This window comes from Balaenoptera physalus, assembly GCF_965194825.1.
Source record: "Balaenoptera physalus genome assembly, chromosome: 2".
NCBI lineage: Eukaryota > Metazoa > Chordata > Mammalia > Artiodactyla > Balaenopteridae > Balaenoptera > Balaenoptera physalus.
In genome coordinates, this window is record NC_138883.1 from 147,790,185 (window position 1) to 147,811,527 (window position 21,343).

At 53.2% G+C, this 21,343-nt stretch overlaps 1 protein-coding gene across 4 annotated transcripts in view; it reads left to right on the forward strand.

The window, feature by feature from the left end:
• RASGRF1 (Ras protein specific guanine nucleotide releasing factor 1) overlaps positions 1–21,343 on the forward strand; it is a 111,483-nt gene that overhangs the window by 78,109 nt on the left and 12,031 nt on the right. Inside the window, exons 16-24 of one of the 4 annotated variants that reach the window (XM_082448554.1) lie at positions 1,707–1,859; positions 3,476–3,646; positions 4,213–4,319; positions 4,741–4,853; positions 7,193–7,253; positions 12,007–12,110; positions 13,579–13,663; positions 16,811–17,008; positions 21,164–21,243. In XM_082448554.1, coding sequence (XP_082304680.1) covers positions 1,707–1,859; positions 3,476–3,646; positions 4,213–4,319; positions 4,741–4,853; positions 7,193–7,253; positions 12,007–12,110; positions 13,579–13,663; positions 16,811–17,008; positions 21,164–21,243 — 1,072 coding nt within the window. The remainder of the gene's footprint in view (positions 1–1,706; positions 1,860–3,475; positions 3,647–4,212; positions 4,320–4,740; positions 4,854–7,192; positions 7,254–12,006; positions 12,111–13,578; positions 13,664–16,810; positions 17,009–21,163; positions 21,244–21,343) is intronic. The other 3 variants (XM_082448553.1, XM_082448555.1, XM_082448556.1) reach the window with 3 other exon arrangements.

Sequence of the window (21,343 nt, forward strand, 5' to 3'; positions counted from 1 at the left end):
TGGGTCAGCCCACATCCTGGGTGACACCAGCCTTGTCTTGGTTAGCACACATGTGCATACATACATACACACATGCGTGTACACACACGAACACACAACCCTGGGCTGGATGGAAGCCCCAGCCTTCGAGGAGGAGGCCTTAAATTTTAAGATGGTCGGAAGTTCTCTCCTCTGAGTTGAGAAGAGGGAAGTCAGCGGGACCACCAGCAGAAGGCAAAGCTGGGGAGGGGTAAAGCCCCCAGGAGCTTCCGGTACCAAGTGACATTTACTGTGGCGCATACAGTAAATAGGGGACATGCGCAGCCGAAAGTCAGTAGTAACCAAGGTAACAGCCGACCAGAGAGCCCCAGATGCCGTCCCGCAGGAGCGAAGGACGGAATCCCTGGCAGGGCAACGTCAAGGGGCACAGAACTCCATCTGCCACAACCTGCAGTGAGTCCAGGCCTGGCGCATGATAAAATGTGATGCGAGACAGTCCTGAGAAGTCATCTCATACTGGGCTTCTTTTTTTTTTTTTTAATTGTTTTAAAAATTTATTTACTTTATTTATTTAGTTTTTGGCTGTGTTGGGTCTTCGTTGCTACGCTTGGGCTTTCTCCAGTTGCGGCGAGCGGGGCTACTCTTCGTTGCCGTGCACGGGCTTCTCATTGTCATGGCTTCTCCTGTTGCGGAGCATGGGCTCTAGGCATGCGGGCTTCAGTAGTTGTGGCACACGGGCTCAGTAGTTGTGGCTCGCGTGCTCTAGGGCACAGGCTCAGTAGTTGTGGCTCGCAGGCTCTAGAGCGCAGGCTCAGTAGTTGTGGTGCACAGGCTTAGTTGCTCCGCAGCATGTAGGATCTTCCCGGACCAGGGATCAAACCCGTGTCCCTTGCATTGGCAGGTGGATTCTTAACCACTGTGCCACCAAGGAAGCCCCTCATACTGGGCTTCTTGACCAGTGATCCAGGCGACCCTGAACCTGTCTAACTGTGCACCTGAATTTGTGTGTGTGTGTGTGTGTGTGTGCACGCACACATATGGACATTCTTTTCTAAAGAGGAGACCTATAGCTTTCTTTGGGTTCTCACAAAGGTCAGGTGTAACTCCACTTACTTTCTAGTTGGGGAAACTGAGGACCAGAGAGGTGAAGAGTTTTCGACCAAGATCTGACCATGCCAGAGCTGGACTTTTGATATAATTCATCCGCTTTCCCCGAAGTGTGTAAACCACGAGTCTCCCAAGGTTTAGGGGGACTGCCCAAACCAGGACACTTTTGATAGTGACCGGGTGCATGGGGCAAGAGGTATAAAGCAGGATTTTATATCCTAGATGCTCACCCTAACTAAGATGCTTCACACACACACCAGAAAAGCGGGGAGTGGGGTAGCACCTTGCTACTCAAAGTGTGGTCCGCGGACCAGCCTCGTGGGCATCACCCCTCTCGGGCCCCACCCCAGACCTCTGAACCAGATCTGCATTCTAACAAGATCCCCAGGTGTGCCCATTAAGGTTTGAGGAGCCCTGGCAGAGCAAAAGCCACCTTGGAGATTGACAGGCCCATCAGCGAGTAAAAGGTCTGATGGGGCCCCGTGGCGAATGAAGCTGTTAAACTGTCCTCAACAGGTATATCCCAGACCTACTCCGTTCGCTTCGTTAAATTCTAGACCCGCATTTAAAAGTCATTGACGATTTGAGAAACATCAAATTGTTTCCTTCTTTTCTCCCAGGCTCGGAAGTCTGCATGAGGGAAGAGTCAGATAACGATCAAAACCAGAGTGACGAAGGTGACACTGAGACATCACCAACCAAATCGCCAACAACACCAAAATCGGTCAAAAGCAAAAATTCCTCAGGTACAATCCACCAACCCGAAACCACAGGTCAGTTCCAGAGGACATGTGCCGTCCAGGCGGGGAGAAGGCGGCGGGTCAGGCTGAGGAAAGGCCAGTGGGGGTCACGCCTTCTGTTTTATGAGTGACTCCTAAGTGCAGGAACTCAGCTGCACTTCACAACCCCGGGGGCTGCAACACCGGCTGGTAAATCCTGTTCTTCGACTCAGCAGAATCACTCCCCTGACCTCAGACAAGACTACCTAACCCACCCAACGCAGGTGGGCAGGAAGGCCCAGCATTTGGCTTCATTCATGGAAAGATCCAGGTCCAGAAGGTGTTTCCTGAGCTGCTGCTACATGTCAGGCTCTGGGCCAGGCTCTTTAATAACATCCTACACCTTGCAGCGGGGCCAGGGCATTCCTGTTTTTTCATCTAAGGGAAAAGTCTCCGAGAGGTTGTGGTGATGCCCACCCAAGCCTCAGAGTCATGACCCTGGAGGGTTCTCGGGGAGCCACTGGGTCTCTGGTTCCCGTAAAGCACTTCCCCACATACAGGGGGGCTCTGAGGTACCCAAAAGTGAGGCATAAGCTTATGGAAAGCCCCTGGTCCCACATACAAGGTGCAGCTTGAACCCTGAACTCCCCAACTCCCCAGGCCCTCTGAGGAGACCCAGTAAGTCACAGGGTCACCCACCTGCAGAGAGAAACTGCCCAGACACACTGCAGGCCTACCACAGCCTCTCAGGTACATGGAAGCAGATCTCACAGACAGCCAAATTCCAGAAATCAGCTTTGAGTTTTAAAGTTAGTCATTTGCGCCTCACTGCATAAGTGCTGTTACTTTCTCCTAAGGATGGATTGCTCTCCAGAGATTTACAAGCTGAAGCTTAAGGTTTCTGGAGTGAGATTCTGCTACTATTACTGCTAAAAAAATAATGATTATTATTAATTGCATTGATATTCCATGGCATATATATTGGTCGGCCAAAAAATTCATTTGGGTTTTTCCGTAAGATACAGCTTTTCACACAATACTAAGTACTTTCATCTGTGTTAACTCCTTTCATCTTTACATCCACCTTTTGAAGCAGGTGTTAATATCCCTATCATCCAGAGATTATTTTGACTCAGAGAGGTTAGGTAATTTACCCAAGGCCACACAGCTAGTACAGGGGGTGAGGACTCGGAGTGCAGTGCTCTTTCCACCCCACCGTGCCAGGGAGACCGTCAGTATGAGTTATCCATGCCAGACACTGGACAGGTTATGTGTTCATTCCAGATAGACTGAAAGGGTAAGAAAACTCACGATGCTGTCCTCAAGCAGGGCTGTGCCCAGCTGGGCCTAAGAGGTAAAGGGTTTGGAGCTGCAGAGGGATGGAAGGGGCGGAGGGTTGGTGGGACCTTCTCATCTCAGCAGGAGAAGCAGAGGGGGGCAGGGGCTTTCCCTACTCTGAGGCAGCCCTGGGGTGACATGTCATGGCATGAGCGTGTCCCTTCCCGGGGACCCCAGCAGGGGAACAGACCCCGCTGCCACCGCCTGACAAGCCATGGGTGCAGTGAGCCCAGCCAGCCCGTCTTGGGCCCCTTCTAGCCTCAGGACCCCTGGTTTCCTGAGCCGGGGGCTGGACCAGGAGGGGCTGAGGAGTGGTTCCGTGCTCTCCACAGAGTTCCCACTCTTCTCTTATAATAATGGAGTCGTCATGACCTCCTGTCGCGAGCTGGACGGTAACCGCAGCGCGCTGTCAGCAGCCTCCGCCTTTGCCATAGCAACTGCAGGCGCCAACGAGGGCACCCCAAACAAGGAGAAGTACCGGAGGATGTCCTTGGCTAGCGCAGGTAGGGGGGATCGCTCACGGCTGCTGATGACAGCCGTGGCCCCAGGGGCTTGTCCACCTTCGAATGTGGAGCGCCTGCTGCCCCAGGGCTTGTTCTGTGCTGAGCCTCCCGCCTGGAGGCCCCTTCCTCCCCACCCACCCCCTCTGCTACTCCAAACCTCTGCTCAGAGTCAAGCCCACTGCCCACGGGATGCTCGGCCATCCCCACCACCTCCCACTGCCACGACATTGGTCCTGCAGAGAAGGGGTCCCAGGGAGCTCTGATCCAGGGTGGCCCTGTCTGGAGAGGCTGCCAGATGCCTCCAGCAGCCCCTGAAAGATGCCGAGGTCCAGGAGAGGCGGGTGTGTACGGACTGTGTCCACAGAGAAGTCGTGACATCCAGTCTCGTTGGTCAGAACCTGGGATGGTTGTCACATATTTTCTCATCCCCTGCCCATAGCCCACCCGCCAGCAGCCAGGCGGGGCAGCCCGACTTCCCCAGATCCGGGGTCTGAGTCTGGACTAGAGGCCAGTGCTGTTTCTTATCCTCGCGTCCCCTCTCTTGCCTCTGCCACGTGTGCTGCCAGGCTTTCCCCCCGACCAGAGGAACGGAGACAAGGAGTTTGTGATCCGCAGAGCGGCCACCAATCGCGTCCTGAATGTGCTCCGCCACTGGGTCTCCAAGCACTCTCAGGTGGGTGGGACTAACCCCGGGGCGGGCTGCTGGGAACCCGAGGCCACTGACCCCAGGAGCCAGCCACCCTGATATTCTCGGGAGGGCCTGCTCAGATCCCCTACAAGGGGACCTAGGACATTCCAGGGGACAAGGGGCCTCTGCTCTCCACCTCTGTCTACAGCAGGGATACCTCCCAGAGCCTGGCCCAGGGGTGTAACGGTCAAGATCAAGGGATGCTCCTTGATCTTGCCCAGTGCCTTCTACCTCTGGGTCTGGAGGCTCCACTGACGCCCGGCCAGGCAGCTAGGGAAGAGGGGAATGAGGCGGGCAGCCTGCCATGGGCAGGAGTCGAACCCTCAGCCTCCTCCTCTGGCCGGGCCGGGACCACCCCAGGGCAGCTGGAACAGTAGCCACAGCCGCCCTCCCTTCTTCCCCACAGGACTTTGAGACCAACGACGAGCTCAAATGCAAGGTGATCAGCTTCCTGGAGGAGGTCATGCACGACCCGGAGCTCCTGACCCAGGAGCGGAAGGCTGCGGCCAACATCATCAGGTAAGGGCTGAGGTCGGCCTGCTGGGATGGGGCCCTACCCTCGGCCTCCGGACGGCTGGCCAGAGGCAGGGAGGTGAGGAGGGACAGTCCCAGGCCGAAGGACTGCCTCAGGCAGGTGTGCTGGGAGGATCTCGGGGCAGCCAGGCTCTGGAGTGGGCTGTCCGTGTGTTGTTCTCCTCTCTGCCTGCCCCCGTCAGACCTTGAGCCCCTTGAGGCAAGAAGGGTGTCTGCTTCTCCATCCACACCCACTGCGAACACCTATCTAGCCCATGCCATCCTGCGTGGTAGCCACTAGTGACATATAGGTGTGAAATCTCAATTAATTAAAATTAAATAAATTGAAAATTCAGTTCTGGGACTTTCTGGCGGTCGAGTGGTTAGGATTCCGAGCTTTCACTGCAAGGGGCTTGGGTTCCATCCCTGGTCGGGGAAGATCCCACATGCCACCCAGACAAAAAGAAAAAAAGAAATAAAAAAAGAATATCATTAAAAATAAATAAATTAATAAAATTCAGCTCCTTGGTCACACGAGCCACAGGTGGCTGGTGCCTCCATGCTGGGCAGCATAAAGAACATTCCCATCGTTGAGGACGGTTCTGTTGAACAGCACTGGCAAGCCCCTGTTTCTAGGTGCTCAGGGAATGTCTGTTGAACTGAGTTAAATTGTCCCCAAACCTGTCCTTTTTCCTCCTGCCCCAGACTGCCTCTCCTGACTGAGGTCAGAGGTCAGGTGGCCCCACGTCCAAGCCCTGCTGGCTCAGACAGTGACTCGCTGTGTGACCTTGGGCAAGCCCCTTCTCTGAACCTCGTTTTTCTCCTCTGTAAAATGGGCGAACAACACCCACTTCCAGGGCTGTGGTGAGGCTGTGGTGAGATCATGCTGATGCGTCTGCAGGTCTTTCAGGGGTGTCGGGCGCAGGCCCCAGTCCACCCACCGCTCCCATCCTGCCGACTCAGGCTGCCCTCCGGCCCTGCCCAGGTGCACGGGCTCGGGGTCAGGCCTCACCTCCTCACCTCTTGCCTGGCTCCGGCTGCCCCTCTCTGTCCCGCGGTCATGGTCTCTGACCCAGACTTGCAGCCACTTTCCTGCCGACAACCCAGTCTGCAGTCTTCCTCCTGCCAGACCATCCACTTTGCTTTCCCAAGGCCCGTGCTACAGGCCCCATCGTTCCTGCAGGCTCAGCGTCCTAGAATCTCTTCCACACCTCCCTGCCTTCAGTACCTGCCCCCTAGACACACACGCACACGTACACACACGCACACACACACATGCACATGTACACACACACACACATGCACACGTACACACGTACACACGCACACGCACAGAATCAGCCACCAGGTCCCCCAGGCTCCTCCTCCTGGTCCCCGGGAGGCTTGCAGGGCTGTGCCGGGACCCTGAGCCTATCGGCCAAAGTCACCCTCGGTCAAAAAGCTTGTTTGGGATGCTGCCGGGGTGCAGGGGAATGATCCGGCTGTGCTGTTGGGCGGCCCTGGTGTGGACGGTGGACCCACCGAGCCCCAGCTGCAGGCCTGCAGGTGAGATTCCTCTGAGCCGCTGCTTCCTCGGAGGGAGAGCGCCAGTGACTCCACCAGGCCCCGCAGCCTCCTGAGTCTCCCCCCAGCCCCAGCTTGGCTCTCAGGCCCATCCCTGGGATTCACGATCGCTGTCAGAACGAGGGTGCAGCACCTTGGCCTGACTCCGAGGGTCCAGCCTCATTCCCCACCACTGCTTGGGACCCACTCGACTGTGCTCAGCTGCCCGTCGACGGCGTCCAACCTCCGGGCCTTTGGCCCCCACACTGCTGCCTCCCACCGTCCTCCGTCCCTCCCGTTTGGATGGCTTCCCAGCCCCTCCTGGCCTCTCTGATCCTCCAGTCCTGAAGGTCCTTCCCCTCCTTCCCCCAACAGGCACGCAGGAGCACGGACCACGTGCCCAGCCCTGTGCCGGGTACCGGAGCTACCGGGACAAATCGGACATCACTCTGCCCTCAGGGGCTTCCGGCGGGTCTAGCAGTGGGGGACAGGCACATACACAGCCGTTCCAACATGGGGAGCCTGAGGCTGAGACCACAGGAAGCCCGGGGGCTGAGGGAGCCCTAGGTGGGGACCTTGCCCAGCCAGGAGGGTCAGGGAGCTGAATCCTGAAGACAGCCCATCAAGAAGTCAGTGACAAGAAAGGGGAAAGGGGGCTCCTGGCGCAAGAAATGGCAGAGCACAGACAGAGAGATGGGGGGTGCCGAGACCATGGGGCCTTGCGTGCTGGGGCAGGGAGGGGGCTGCCCCAAAGGCAGGGGGCACCGAGCGCATGGGGCTCATTGTGCTTTCTCGTCCCGTAGGACTCTGACCCAGGACGACCCGGGGGACAGCCAGATCACGCTGGAGGAGCTCACACAGATGGTGAGCCAGGCCTGCCCTCTTGCTTGCTGGCCAAGTCTGTCCTTCCCTGGCCTCCTGGCTCCCAGGATCCCCACCCCACGACCCCCTGATGGAGCTCAGTCACCCCCTGTATTGGTTTCCTAGAGCTGTCCTAACAAAATACCCCAGACTGGGTGACTTAAAATAACAGAATTTTATTCTCTCGTAGTTCTGGAGGCCAGAAGTCTGAAATTAAGGTGTCGCTGGGGCCATGCTCCATCCAAAGGTTCTAGGGGAGGATCCTTCTGGGCCTCTTCTGGCGTCTGGTAGCCCTGGGCGTTGCTTGGCTTTTGGCAGTGAATCTCCCATCTCTGTCTCCATCGTCACATGGCCATGTTCTCCCTGGGTGTCCCTGCGTCCTCTTCCCTCTGTGTATGTCTGTCCCTGTGTCCAAACTTCCCCGTCTTACAAAGACACTAGTCATACTGGATTAGGCCCACTCTTAATGACCTCATCTTACCTGAGCACATCGATAAAGACCTTATTTCCAAATAAGGTCGCAGTCACAGGTACCAGGGTTTAGGACTTCAACATATCTTTTTTTGGGTGGTGGGGAATTCAACCCATAACACCACCACCTCCATTTTCTTCATCCTCTGTCTCCCATCCCTCCCCTGACCCCTCAACTCTCTCTGGTCACACTGTCCCTGGAATGAGGAGGGTAAGAAGTCAGGCCTTCAGTGGATGAGCTGCCCCTATGCGCTGGAGCTGTGCTAGAGTCTTAAAGACTCTTATCAATAGTGCTGCAAGTTTATATCATCATCCCCACCTTCCAGAGGAGGCAGCTGAGGCAGGGGTAGGGGAGCGACCCAGCCCAGGTTATGCTAAGTGGCAGAGCTGCTGTTTGCACTCAGAACTCATTGCACATGCCACACTGCCTCACCCAGAGAGGACAGGATGCAGTTGGCCACCTGCCTAGAAATGAGGGGACCCCGGACAGAGCTCACGGTAGCGTTCCATGCAGTGGAAGGGGACGATGGTCTGTGTGCTTCCAGGGCCTGGCTAGGCCCACTTTTATTTCCAGGTTGATGACGTGCCACCACGAGCCACCCCAGGGCCCCGGGCCCCTGCCATCCACCACTGCAGCCAAGGAAGCTCAAGGCCAACTCTGACCTCCCCGGAGGTGGAGACCGTGCGGGTCCCTCGGCCCCTGCTGGCTCACTTCTCAAACTGGCCGAGTGACATCATTCTGTCCCAAGTAGCCAGTGTGAGGACTTAGGCCTCTGGGTTCTGAGCCCGCTGCTCTCCTCTTGCCCCTCTCCTGACTCCCGGAGCTGGTTCTCCCTGCTCGGGGGGTGGCTGAGGCCATCCATGGGACACTGGCACCCTGCCTGCACCTGGCCCCTGAGAGCAGCAAGCAGGGCTGGCACCCCAGGAAGCCGCATGTGCCCCCACAGGGAAGCTCAGGGGAGCAGCTACACCCTGCTCTTGTTTCCCAGCAGGGGCCCGACTGGAATGTTTACCCCTCAAGAGCCTGAGGGCCTCTTGTTCCTTCATGAAGAGCTGAGGCTCTTCCAGAACAAAGCACTGCCCGCCAAACTGCCCCCGGCCCTGACCTGGCTCCCAGCGGCCAGAGGGCCTGCAAGGGGCACGTCCAGTGTGGAGGAGGCCCCACGGCCTCACCAGAGAGCAGAGAGCAGGAGGGCTTCCTGCTGTGACGGCTTTCCAAGCCTCTGCTGCCAGGCTCAGCCCTCGCCTGGCCACGCCAGGAGGAAGCAGGGGGAGCCGCCCCTCCTCCTTGCCCAGCACTCCTCCTGCTGGGCCTCTCCGCAGCGCTCAGTGCCCCCCGCCACTGGGCCACCCCACCCTGGCTCGCAGGCCGCTCCCCAGGCCCAGCCCGGCCCTTGGTCCTGACAGTTCAGCCATCCTGGGCCTTCAGGAGCGGGCTGAGCTCGCCGCCTGCCGCCCCTGCTTCAGAGGCTGGGGGCTCCTCCCCATGAGGGTCCTGACCCTGCAACACGGTGTCCCAGGTGGCACCTGCTGCTCTCGTCCCCACGTCCCCGCTGCCTTCCTGAGAACTTGTCATCCCCTGTTGGCATCGTGTCCCTCACACCCAGGCTCCTGCATCTGGGCTTCTGCAGAGCATTCCTGGCCCGGGGCGACTGTGTCAGAGAGGATGCATGGACCCTCACCACACACACACACACCACACACACCACACACACCACACACACACACACACGCACACACACACACACACACCCCACACACCACACACACACACACCACACACACACCACACACACACCACACACACACACCACACACACCCCCCCCCCACACACACCCCACACACACCCCACACACACCCCACACACACACCACACACACACACCACACACACACACCACACCACACACGCACACACACACACCACGCACACACACACACCACGCACACACACACACACACACCCTGCACACACACACCACACACACACACACCACACACACACCACACCACACACACATGCACACACACCCCACACACCACACACACACCACACACACACACCCCACACACACACCCCACACACACACACCACACACACACACCACACACACACACACCACACACACACCACACCACACGCACGCACACACCACACATCACACACACACCACACACACACCACACACACCACACACACACACCACACCACACACACACACACCACACACACACACACCACACCACACACACACACCACACCACACACCACACACCACACACACACACAAACCCCACACACACTACACACCACACACACACCACACACACACCCCATGCACACACTCCAGACACCACACACACACACCACACACACACACCAGACACCACACACACACACCACACCCACACACACCACACCCACACCCCACACACACCACACCACACACACACACACACACCACACACACACACACACAAACCCCACACACACACCACGCACACCACACACACCACACACACACCACACACCAGACACACACCACACACACACACACCACCCACCATACACACACACACAAACCCCACACACACACCACACATACCACACACACACACCCCACAGACACACACACACCACACACACACACACCATACACCACACACACCACACACCACACACACACAAACCCCATACACACACCACACACCACACACAAACCCCGCACACACACCACACACAGACCACACACCACACACACACACCACACACACACACAAACCACACACACACACCACGCATACCACACACACACACCACACACACACACCACACACCACCACACCACACACACACACAACACACACACACAAACCCCACACACACACCCCGCACACAAACCCCGCACACACACCACACACACACCACACACCACACACACACACACAAACCACACACACCACGCAGAGGCTGGAGTAGGAGCCCTTTCCTCGGCTTTCCCACACTCTGTCCCTGCTCTGGTCCTGTGACGAGCTCCTGAAGCCAGAGACGTGTTTTCTGGTCTTTCTGTCTCTGGTGTCTCACGAGGACCTGGCAGGGCAGTTGTGGATGACTGTTTGCCGAGAAGTGGGAGGGAGAGACCCCGTCCAGGAGCGGGGGCTTGTTCCCTTGATTCGGGGTCACCCCCACTTTCCCTGTGATCAGTGCAGCTTCCAGGGGCTCAGCCAGCTGGCCGGGCCCTCTGGGCAGGGTAGCTGGCCCCTCTCCTCCCACGCAGCCCAGCTGGCCCCAAGGGGGAGAACAGGGGCGTCCTTGGTCCTGACTCTCTTCCCAAGACTGCACAGTTGTCCCCTCCCCCTATTTTCTCTAGCTCCCTGCAGCCTCTCCCAGATCCAGCAGGCCTTTGTGCCCTGGGCCTCCTTCCAGAGGCCTTTGTGCCCTGGGCCTCCTCTTGTCTAATCCCTGCCATGGGGACACTGGTCCCCTAGCCAGTGCTTGCTGAGGATTTCCCCTGATCGGGGGGCTCAGGTAGTGGTCACCTTTAAAGGTGGTGTCCATGGTGGCCCTGGGGGCAGGGGCATGGTACCCAGGACTAAGGCAGACAGTTGTCTTCTGGGCACAGGACGGGGGCACTGTCCCAGGAGGTAATCACACCGGTGAGTTCTTCTCTGCTAATGAAATTTAAAAGGAAATTTTATGGGGAATTCCCTGGAGGTCCAGTGGTTAGGGCTACACGCTCTCACTGCCGAGGGCTCGGGTTCAATCCCAGTTGGGGAACTAAGATCCCACAAATCCTACAAGCTACACACCACGCAGCACAGCCAAAAAAAAAAAAAAGATATTTTATGGAGCCAGTTGTAGACCCAGACAGGACCTGAAGGGAGAGACAGATCACAGCCTGGAGTCAGATGGCCTGGGTTCCGGTCTCAGTCGGCCTGTTTCTGGCTGATTGCCTTGGGCTAGTCATTAATCGCTGGATGCCTCTGTTATCCATGCTCTGGGGGCAAGTGATGACCAAACGAGTGTCCCTGAAGCACAGCACAGGCCTGCGTGTGCACGCATACACACACACACACACACACACACACACGGCACGACAGACACTGGCTCCCAGCCCCCTCCGTCCCGTCCTCATCTCCCCTCGGCAGGTCTGCCCGTGGGGGGCCTCCCCAGTCACGCCCCACCCATCCACTCACCAGAATCGAGGTGGAGATGCCCTCCAAGAAGTGGCCAAAAGCCAGAAGGTGTCCCTCATGGGCCTAACTGGGACCTTACTCCTCTCAGGCTGAAGGCGTGAAGGCCGAGCCCTTTGAAAACCACTCAGCCCTGGAGATCGCGGAGCAGCTGACCCTGTTGGACCACCTGGTCTTCAAGAAGATCCCTTATGAGTGAGTGGGTGCAGGTGCCAGACACCCCGCCCTTCCTCCTCGGGCACCGTCTTTGGCTGAATCCCCATCCCTGAAGCATGCACAGTAGATTTCCAGAGCTGCATGGATTGATTCTCCACAGCCTGAAACAAAAATGCGTGTGCCGGCAGGAATGAGAGAGGACCCCTGTCCCCTTTCCTGTCCCCAAGTTCCATCCTTACCTACCAGCTACATGCACGTGCCCGCACGCGCACACACACACACACTTTTCCAGAAGCATCTCTAATTCGGCGCTCCTTTCCTGGAGGTCTAGAAAAGGAGTATGTGTTCACGTGTGTGCACACATGTACATGTGAGCAAATGTGCACACACGCATGAGTGTGTCGGTGTGTATGCATGTGCAGGAGCAGACTCTGGGGGGATACTCTGGACTTTGAAGCAGCCCCAAGGCCTGGTTGTTACCTGCTCTGGCCTGTAGTCAATCACCCCCAGGTGTTCGTCTTAACTATACCACCTACATAATTTTGTACCACCCTTTATTCGCCTAACGATACACCAAAATGATATCATTGTAAAGACACCCTTTTTAATAAGTGCACAGTATTCCCCAGCAGTGCACTAAGCCGTGGGCTTGTTTCCAGTTTTCACTTTTATATTTAAAGCTGTGGTAAACCTCCTTGTAACTAAATATGTCTCTGAATTTCTGACAATTGTCCTAGAATAGTTTCCTGAAATTGGGATCACCGCTTCTGAGGTTATGAATCACTGTAGGACTTTTGATCTCTGCTTTCCAGAAAGGCAGCCCCACCTGGCACACACAGAGGCCCCCACTGACTAGGGCACTACCTCACCTAGACAGAGAGTGTCGGCATTTTAGAAACCTGCCGCATCTCCTGCATGTAGAGACAGCAGTTATTTCTGACAGTAGTTATCGCTCCCTCCTGCCCATGGAACTCTGTCCAGGTCACTATCAAATAAGGAGATTCTCCTGGAGGCCTGGATGGTCTGTGGTCCCATGAGGTCACCATTACCAGAACACGCTGCTGGCTTGGCTTGCAAGCTCCTTTATACTTCCACCTGGCCCTTTTTTGTGGCCTTCTGTCCTCCCTGTTCTACAGACCAGCTTCTGCAAGGTGACTTTAAAACGGGAGTTCTCCCATTCAGAAACAAGATCCAAAACAAGATCTGATGTGCCCATCGCACCATATCTCATTTCAGCCTCACAATAACCCTGTAAGAAAAGTATTGTCACTATTCCCGTTTCACAGATGAGGAAACTGAGGCCCCGAGATATCAAGGGCTTACCCGAAGCCACACAGCTGGTACGAGACAGAGCTAGACCTGACCCCAGGGTCCCTTCCTCTCGAGGGCTCTGCAGAAAGTTACTCCCCAGAAATGACAACTTCAAAAAGCAGAGAACTCAAAGCAAAGAAATCAGCAAGGCAAACCTAACCTCATCCACCCTGGGTTTCTCCCTTACTTCCTACAGGGAGTTCTTCGGACAAGGATGGATGAAACTGGAAAAGAATGAAAGGACCCCTTATATCATGAAAACCACTAAGCATTTCAATGATGTGAGTATGGGGGTGGGGGAGCGGGTACAGTGCCTTTCTCTGCAGGTTTCTCTTCGGTGAGACCCTCTGAACGGGCTGTACACCTGGCTAAAACCAGACCACCTGGGTCCTCTCCAGCTCTGTGATTCATGAGCATGATAATTTCATTTAAAGCTCACGCCCATCCTAAAAGATGGGGGCTGTTATCCCACTTTAGATACAAAGAAACCGAGACTCTGAAGGGCAGATGCCTGAGGTCTCCTGACCAGTGTCTGGTAGCTCGTGGCCTTCCTCTGCTGTACAGCCCCAGCCAGAAGGAAGAAATCTCTCCTGGCAACTTTCCCACATTTGCCCAAGCTCCAACCCCTGCAACCGCAGGGACCCGTCCACCCCCAGCCTTGTGACAGCCTTGAGGGCATTTGCACTCGGCATTGTTCCTCTGTTGATGAATTTAACCATCAACACAAGAGCTTTTGACGGCCGGAAGTGGAGGCACGTCAAGTGAGTCCACTTGTCCTGACCGCCTGGTCAAGGCCGCATCATGTCAAGCACAGCCAGGGGTGGACCCTCATCCTGGGAAGGTCCTTGGCAGCCAGGAGGAAACAAGGAGGACCCAGGTATTGCAGCTCAGGGGAGGAGCCCGACAGGGAACACAGCCGCAGAGTGGAGAGCAGGATGTATAGCAGGAGAGAGGAAGCGATGGATGTGGGCGAGGCCCCAGGAAACACACACAAGGCCTGAGTCGGATGACGCCTGACCCACAAGTCCAACCACAGCACCAGGCAGCAAAAAAAGTCCCTCTCCGGGGACTTCCCTGGCGGTCCAGTGGTTAGGACTCCACGCTTCCAATGCAGGGGGCGTGGGTTCCATCCCCAGTCGGGGAGCTAAGATCCCACATGCTGCACGGCACGGCCAAAAAAAGAAAGTCCCTCCCTCTCCCCCCCTCCCCCCCCTCCCCCAGTGTGTGCCCAGGACTCACATAAGTAAAAGGTGAGAATATGAAGTGAGCATTTATTGAATGTTGACCATGTGCCAAGCACTATGCCAAGGGTTTCGTAAGCATCATCTCATTTAATCCTGTTATTCTCATTTTTGTCTAATTCTCTGTTATGGATGAAGAAACCGAGGCTCAAGGAAGTTAAATTTCACCCCCAGTCATCAGCAGGAGAGCCTGCTTTGAACCCACACAATCCACCTCCAGAGGGCTACCCTCATCGCTACCTGGCATTTGCCCATCACTGTTAAGATCCACCTTTCTTTGTTTTCAGGTACACAGCATGTGTACCTCTTTGAAGGTGATATTCATGGCCTGAAACTCTGTTTCTTAATCTCTCCCTGACACAGGGTTTGGTTTTGTTTTGTCTTTGCTGTTTCCCAGTCCTGTTGTCTTTAATTCTTTATCTTATTGATTGGTACTGGCTAGGATCTCCAGTATCAGGGCTAGAACTAGGGTAAATTGAACGAGGTGCTCAGGGGGCAAAATTTAAGGGACTGTTCACCCTAGGGTGCATGCACTTGCACGCTGGGTGCCTCTAGACCTGGCCCTTTATGACAGTGTTCAACAGAAATGGTGATAGTGAATCTTGTTCTTGGTTTTAAAGAGAATGCTTCTAATATTTCTCTGCTTAAGATAATGTTTGTTTCTTTATCAAGTTAAAGAAATTCTTTTTCTTATTCCTTGTTTGCTAATAATGGTTTTTACTATAAATGAATACTGCATTTTATCAAAATTTTTTCTGCATCTATTGAGATGGTCGTATGGTTTTTGTCCTTTAAATCTGTTGATGTGATGAATGACAGTTACAGATTTTTCTCTAATATTCAACCATCCTTGTGTTCCATGGACAAATCTAAAGTATTCATGTTATATTAAACAAAAGGATGTGTAATTTTTCCTTCTTGTATTTTCTGTATCTGGTTTTGGTATCAAGATTGTACTGGCAAAAAAAAAAAAAAAAGATTGTACTGGCTTCATAGAATAAATTGGCAGGTATTCCTTTTTTCTCCCTTCTCTGGAAGATTTGACTATTCTATTCCTTTAAAAAAGTTATTAACATATGTAAAACTGTTTTGAATTCAGTGTTTTCTTTATGGAAAAAAATACTACTTCAATTTAATTAAGGCTTATAATATGTGTGCTATTTTGTACTACCATTCCTCCCTGATTCTCTTCAGTAGTTTTCCCTTCTTAAATAGTTTTATAATTCATTCTTCTTTATATACATCCTTTAGAAATTTTTCTAAAGAAGAATATTTCTGGGTGGTAAAGCCCTACAATTTATATTCATCGGTAACTGTCCTTTAATCACCTTTATTTTTTTAATAACAAGTTGTGTTTTTTGTACTTTTTATTTTTAAATAATTATTGATTCACAGGAAATTGCAAAGAAATGTACAGGGAGGTCCAGTATTTCCTGCTGCCCCAGTTCCTTGCGGTTGTAGCTCCCTGATGTTTTGGCCCCAGCTTCCTACCCCCTGGCTGCTCCAGGTCCAGTCCACATTTAGTTTGTTTGTTTGTATGTGATTGTTTGCTGTGCAGGAGTAGAGTAGTCCTTGGATATGTGAGACCAGGGATGCCCCAAAGTGTGTGTCCTATCCAAGCTTTAGTGGTATGGTGGGAGTTTCCCTCAGAGCTTGACTCTTCTAACTCTCTGTTCTTCCGGATAAACTTCAGAATTACTTTGTCAAGTTTTCAAGGTAACTCCCATTGCATGTTTTATTGGATTGCATTAAACTTGTATATTAGTTTTGAAAAAAGACATATTTACATTTCCATTTTGGAATCTAATCTTTTTCTTTATTAATCAATTCTTTTATTACCTTTGGTAATAAAAAGTATTTTTATTTATTTTTCATGTAGCATCCTACATAGTTCTCATTACAGGTCCCAGGTAATTTACAGATTCCCACTGGTATTTTGAAGATGGTATCTTTTTCATTGTATTTTCTAATTGGTATTGCTAATATATTAAAAAAAATTATTTTTGTGTATTGAGTCTTTAACCAGCTACCCTAATGAGCTCTGTTGGTTGTTCTGGCAGTTTTCCAATTCATTCTTTGAGGAATTTTCAAACAGACAATCATTTAATCTGCAAATAATGGTGATTTATCATCTTTACAATACTTACTCGTTTTACTTTTTTCTTATCTTATTGCATGGGCTTAAAGATCAGTAACTTGATTGCTTCAGAAATCATCCGCAATGAGGACATCAATGCGAGGGTGAGCGCCATCGAGAAGTGGGTGGCCGTGGCTGACATATGCCGATGCTTACACAACTACAATGCTGTTCTGGAGATCACCTCATCCATGAACCGGAGCGCAATCTTCCGTCTGAAAAAGACGTGGCTCAAAGTCTCTAAGCAGGTGCGGGCAAGAAGCCAGCTTGGCCTGATGGTCTGGGCTGGGGCTGGGGCGGAGAGACCAGAGGGCCACCATCCATAGGTGGATGAAGGACAGGGTGAGGGCCAGTACTCCCAGGTAAAACAGAGAACCTCTTCTCCTATTTCACCTGGGACCAGATGTCAGGCCAACGGATGTGGCACTAGGACCCTGTGGGACTTTAATTCCCACTTGAATAATCAATACACCAAAGTGGGATATAGGACAGTGATTATTGGTCCCAACACTCTTTTCCTTGAGTCGGGACAAAAGAGTGGTGACTTCTTGGGGATCTCAGTCCAGATCTGCAGGTTACCGAGATGGTGGCCAGATGATCCTGCAAGTCCTTTCCTCAGATGTTGATTTCACCAGCCCTTCTGGCCCCCAGAGAGTTAACTTGTCCCTGTTACCCATTAGATAGTATGTGATCTTAAATATGGGCTTGATCTTTATTCACTCAGAACCTGATTCTGAAAAACCATAAGGTGGAATCTTCCTCAGGAATAAAGCTCCTTGCCCTGGGGTCATGAGGAGGCAGCTCTCCTGAAAGGAGGGCACAACGGGACACTTAGGCCACCTCCTTTCTGGGTGCACTGGATGTCCCAGCCCCAGCCTGCATGTTGGCAGAAAGCTGGACAGTCACCACCAAGGGACAGGGTAAACCTCCAAAGGCACCAGTAACTTGATTATCGTGTCTCTGGTCCTACAGCCAGGTGGGCTGTGTGGGGCCCAGGGTCTCCAAGGGGCCTGTCCCATCTGGACCGTTCTGGACTTACCCCCCTCATAGTTCTGTTTCTCCCCTGCTCCTCACTACTCTCCTCATGCCAATGGCAGGGCATGATTCTACTCCCCAGGCAGGCAGCAGGTCCATAAATCCCTCCTACTTAGATAAGCAGCCAGTCTCAGGACAGCCCTGGGACATCTCTGCTGCCCTTCCGCTGCCAGCCAATCACTGCAGCTCCAGGTTACAGCAGGACTGCAAAGTATCCCTTCCATCCAATGAGGCTGGGCCTCTTGCTTAGCACACAGAGATGCCAGGGTCAGGACGAAAACCAGAAGATGTCTCTCTTGTGAGCGGGCTTGTAGAAAGAACAGAGGCTGGAAGTGTGGGAGCTCAGGTGAGCAGGCACATCTGGCCACACGTGGCACACAGTGTCATGAACTCCTGAAGTCAGGGGTTGAGCAAGGCTGCCACAGAACCTCTTAAGTCATCTAGGCTGATCGGCCTGTCGAGGTTCAGACATGGCTATGGGCAGAGTCTGAGGGACCCATTTCAGGTCAGCATCTTTCTTCTCCTGCCCTATTCCATCAGAATGATGTCATCTTTTCTAGAAGCCCGCAGACAAGGCTCCATCTTCCTACCCCATTTCTGGGGATGCGGGAATTTCTTGGCTTCATCCCCCAGCATCACCCTTGTCATAGAGTTGGGAGGGACCATCCGGAAGTCTTCCATTCTCTTAGGAGAGTGCAAATGGAGGGCAGTTAGAGGTCAAGGTGTGTGACCTGGCCTGCCTTCCAGGATGTCATTCAAGACCTAGGGCCAGCCAGCCTGGTCCAAAAATCAAAGATGCCTCTGAAAGCACGTCTAGGCCTGCACCTTCTATGGCAGACTGGACCCCACTGGCTTCTCCCAGCCCCTCAGTTTGTGCTATAGTTGTCCGTCTGCATAGCGCCTGGCTCCAAGAGCTTCTGGGTAGCCATGGCCGTGGCCTGGTCAACACCAACCAGGAACAGTTCGCTGTCCCTCTGCAGGTATCCCATAGGCCAAGATGGCCACATTTCTTAGACCAACCTGAAATGTAGCCTCAGCAGCTAGTTTTTTTTATCATTCCCTTAAATGTGCCGGCCCAAAGCAGAAAAGCATGTGTCCAAGTCCAGTCTAGCCTACACAAGAGTCAGGGCGTCAGAATTAGTTTGGGATGTCTGGTCCCTCCCCTTTCTTCTTCCAACCTCTCTTCCCATCCTCTTTGAAAATAAAACTTCCCCTCAGGAAAGGATCAGATGATGCATCTCCAGAGGATGATGCAGATGACTAATGCAGTTATATGTGTTTCCTCTCCCTGGAGTGGTTGGATTTCAGTAGAGACATAAGCCTCTCTTTGACTAACAATAGTTTTTGGCTTCTTTGGAAGGAGCAGACTTGGCCATCCAGAAGTCTTGTTTGGTGAACAGGAAAGGATGGTATTTAAGATGCCATATATAATCATCTTTCTTCCTGACACTATTTCCAAGGCAGGCTCCTTGCTTGGTCTCTGGTTTCAGAGACACATTCCAAGTGCCCCCATATTTTGGCCCACTGGTGTCCATACTCCAGCAGAGATGCCCAAGGCCCCTTGGGGGGCCTGCTATCCCAGTGAGCCTCAAAGGATGGAAGCTCCTGGCATGGCCAGAAGATGCTTGAGCTGCTTCAAGTCAGAACACACTTTCTGAGCAGCAGCTGGGAAAATCCAGTGGCCTCCCTGGATACAAATCTCCTTCCTGGACCGAGAGCAACAACCCGAAGAGGAGCAGACACACACCTCAAGTAAGCACACAGGTGCAGAAGAAATCAAAGTGTGCCCAGCTCAGAGCCACAATTTGGCCCCAAGTGTATGCAAAAACCCCACCCACCAGAATATCCTGTGTACATTTCCATGGTCTCTAAGCGTGGTGATGCTTCACCTCGAGCTATGTGGCTGTGTAGCTTCTACGTCACCCACAATTCTGGACCGTCTGAACAAGTATTGCCCTTGTCCAGGAACACCTGGACCTACCCTCCCATTTTCCAGATACGAAAGTCAAAACCTAGCAAAGTGAGTGGAGTGGTAACTTGCCCACGGGCATGCTGAGGGTGGGCGATAGAGCCCGCTGAGGGCTCTGGACACTCAGACCCCACATCTGGCCTCAAGCTGCAGCATCTCATGTCTCTGCAGGTGGAGGGGAAAGAGGACGCAAGAGCACAGCTCTGGAAAGAGATTAAGTGCAGGAGGGCAGCTGAGAGCCTGGGGTGGAGGTTGGCCTGGGCGTCTGAGAAGGGTCATCTCAGGTGAAAGCAGAATCATCTGCCCTTGGCTTGGTGGGGCTTGTTCCATCCTGGCCTGCGGCTCTTTCACCAGATCCAGAATAAATTTTTGCTTTGAGCAGGGTCGGTCCAAACTAGGCGACAAGACTTCGGATTGATAGGACGGACCTAGCAGATCGATGTGCTCTGCCATCCTTTCTCCTTGAAGAGTACACAATGACCTCTTCTTCCATCAGAAGGAAGATTTAGCTTGTTATTTTCTGCAGGCAGGTTTCTCAGATAAAAATTAGACCCAAAGATCAGGGGTGTAGTTGGCCTCTGTGGCCAGTGTCCCCTCCAGGCTGACTATCCCCTCTGGTAATAAGATGCACAGCTGGTCTCCGGCCCGGTTTCTCAACTACGTTCTGGATTCTGAGGATTAGAGCTGGAAAGGCAGTCACTAGTCATCTCACCGTTTTATGAATGAGGGCGCTGAGGACCTCAGAGGTGAAGGGGTTCTCCAGGTCATGCAGGAGAAGAAGCACCCAGGACACGCTCTGTGGCACACACCTGGTCCCTTAAGACAAACTCCAGACACCCAGGTTGCTCCGGCCTGATATGTGGGCAGGGCCTGGCCTGGCCATTTGGCAGATGGGACCCTTTGCTGCAGGGTTTCCTCTTCTCCATCAAAGTCTTTTCTCCTTTGATGATCAGTTCATCTGCCATCTTTTTTTCTTGATTCTTAAATTTGGGTGATGCTCCTGATATATCAAAGTGAAGGTATGAGAAGATGGTCACATCCTTTGGGTACAGTCATGAGAAAGATCATGATGATGAAATATCGGCCATGCCCTGTACTGGGCCCAGCTCCTTGGAGTTACCCCCGCCAAGTCCTTCCCAACCACCCAGGTCTCAGGACCCTGACACTTGGACCCTCCTGACCCTATTCCCATGTTTCTGAAAGATGTATGAACACGGGCAAGCAAAACAAAGATCCATGTCTGCCTCCTCAGGAGTTCAGGGTCAAGTCCCCAGACCCAGGAAGTCCCCAAATCCCCGTGCCCTATCTCGAGGAGGCAAAGCGAAGCCCTGGAGTGTGGGCCAGAGTCACGGGCCTTGATGTGTGCTATGTGCTAGTAAATACTTCTAATTCCTTCTAGACAAAAGCTTTGATTGATAAGCTCCAAAAGCTTGTGTCGTCAGAGGGCAGATTTAAGAATCTGAGAGAAGCTCTGAAAAAGTAAGTGTGTGTCATTTTGTCACCATTATTTTTTAAATTGTAGAACCACACTGCAGAGGCATTCACGTGCCACCACTGGCTGGAGCAGGAGGTCTGTCTG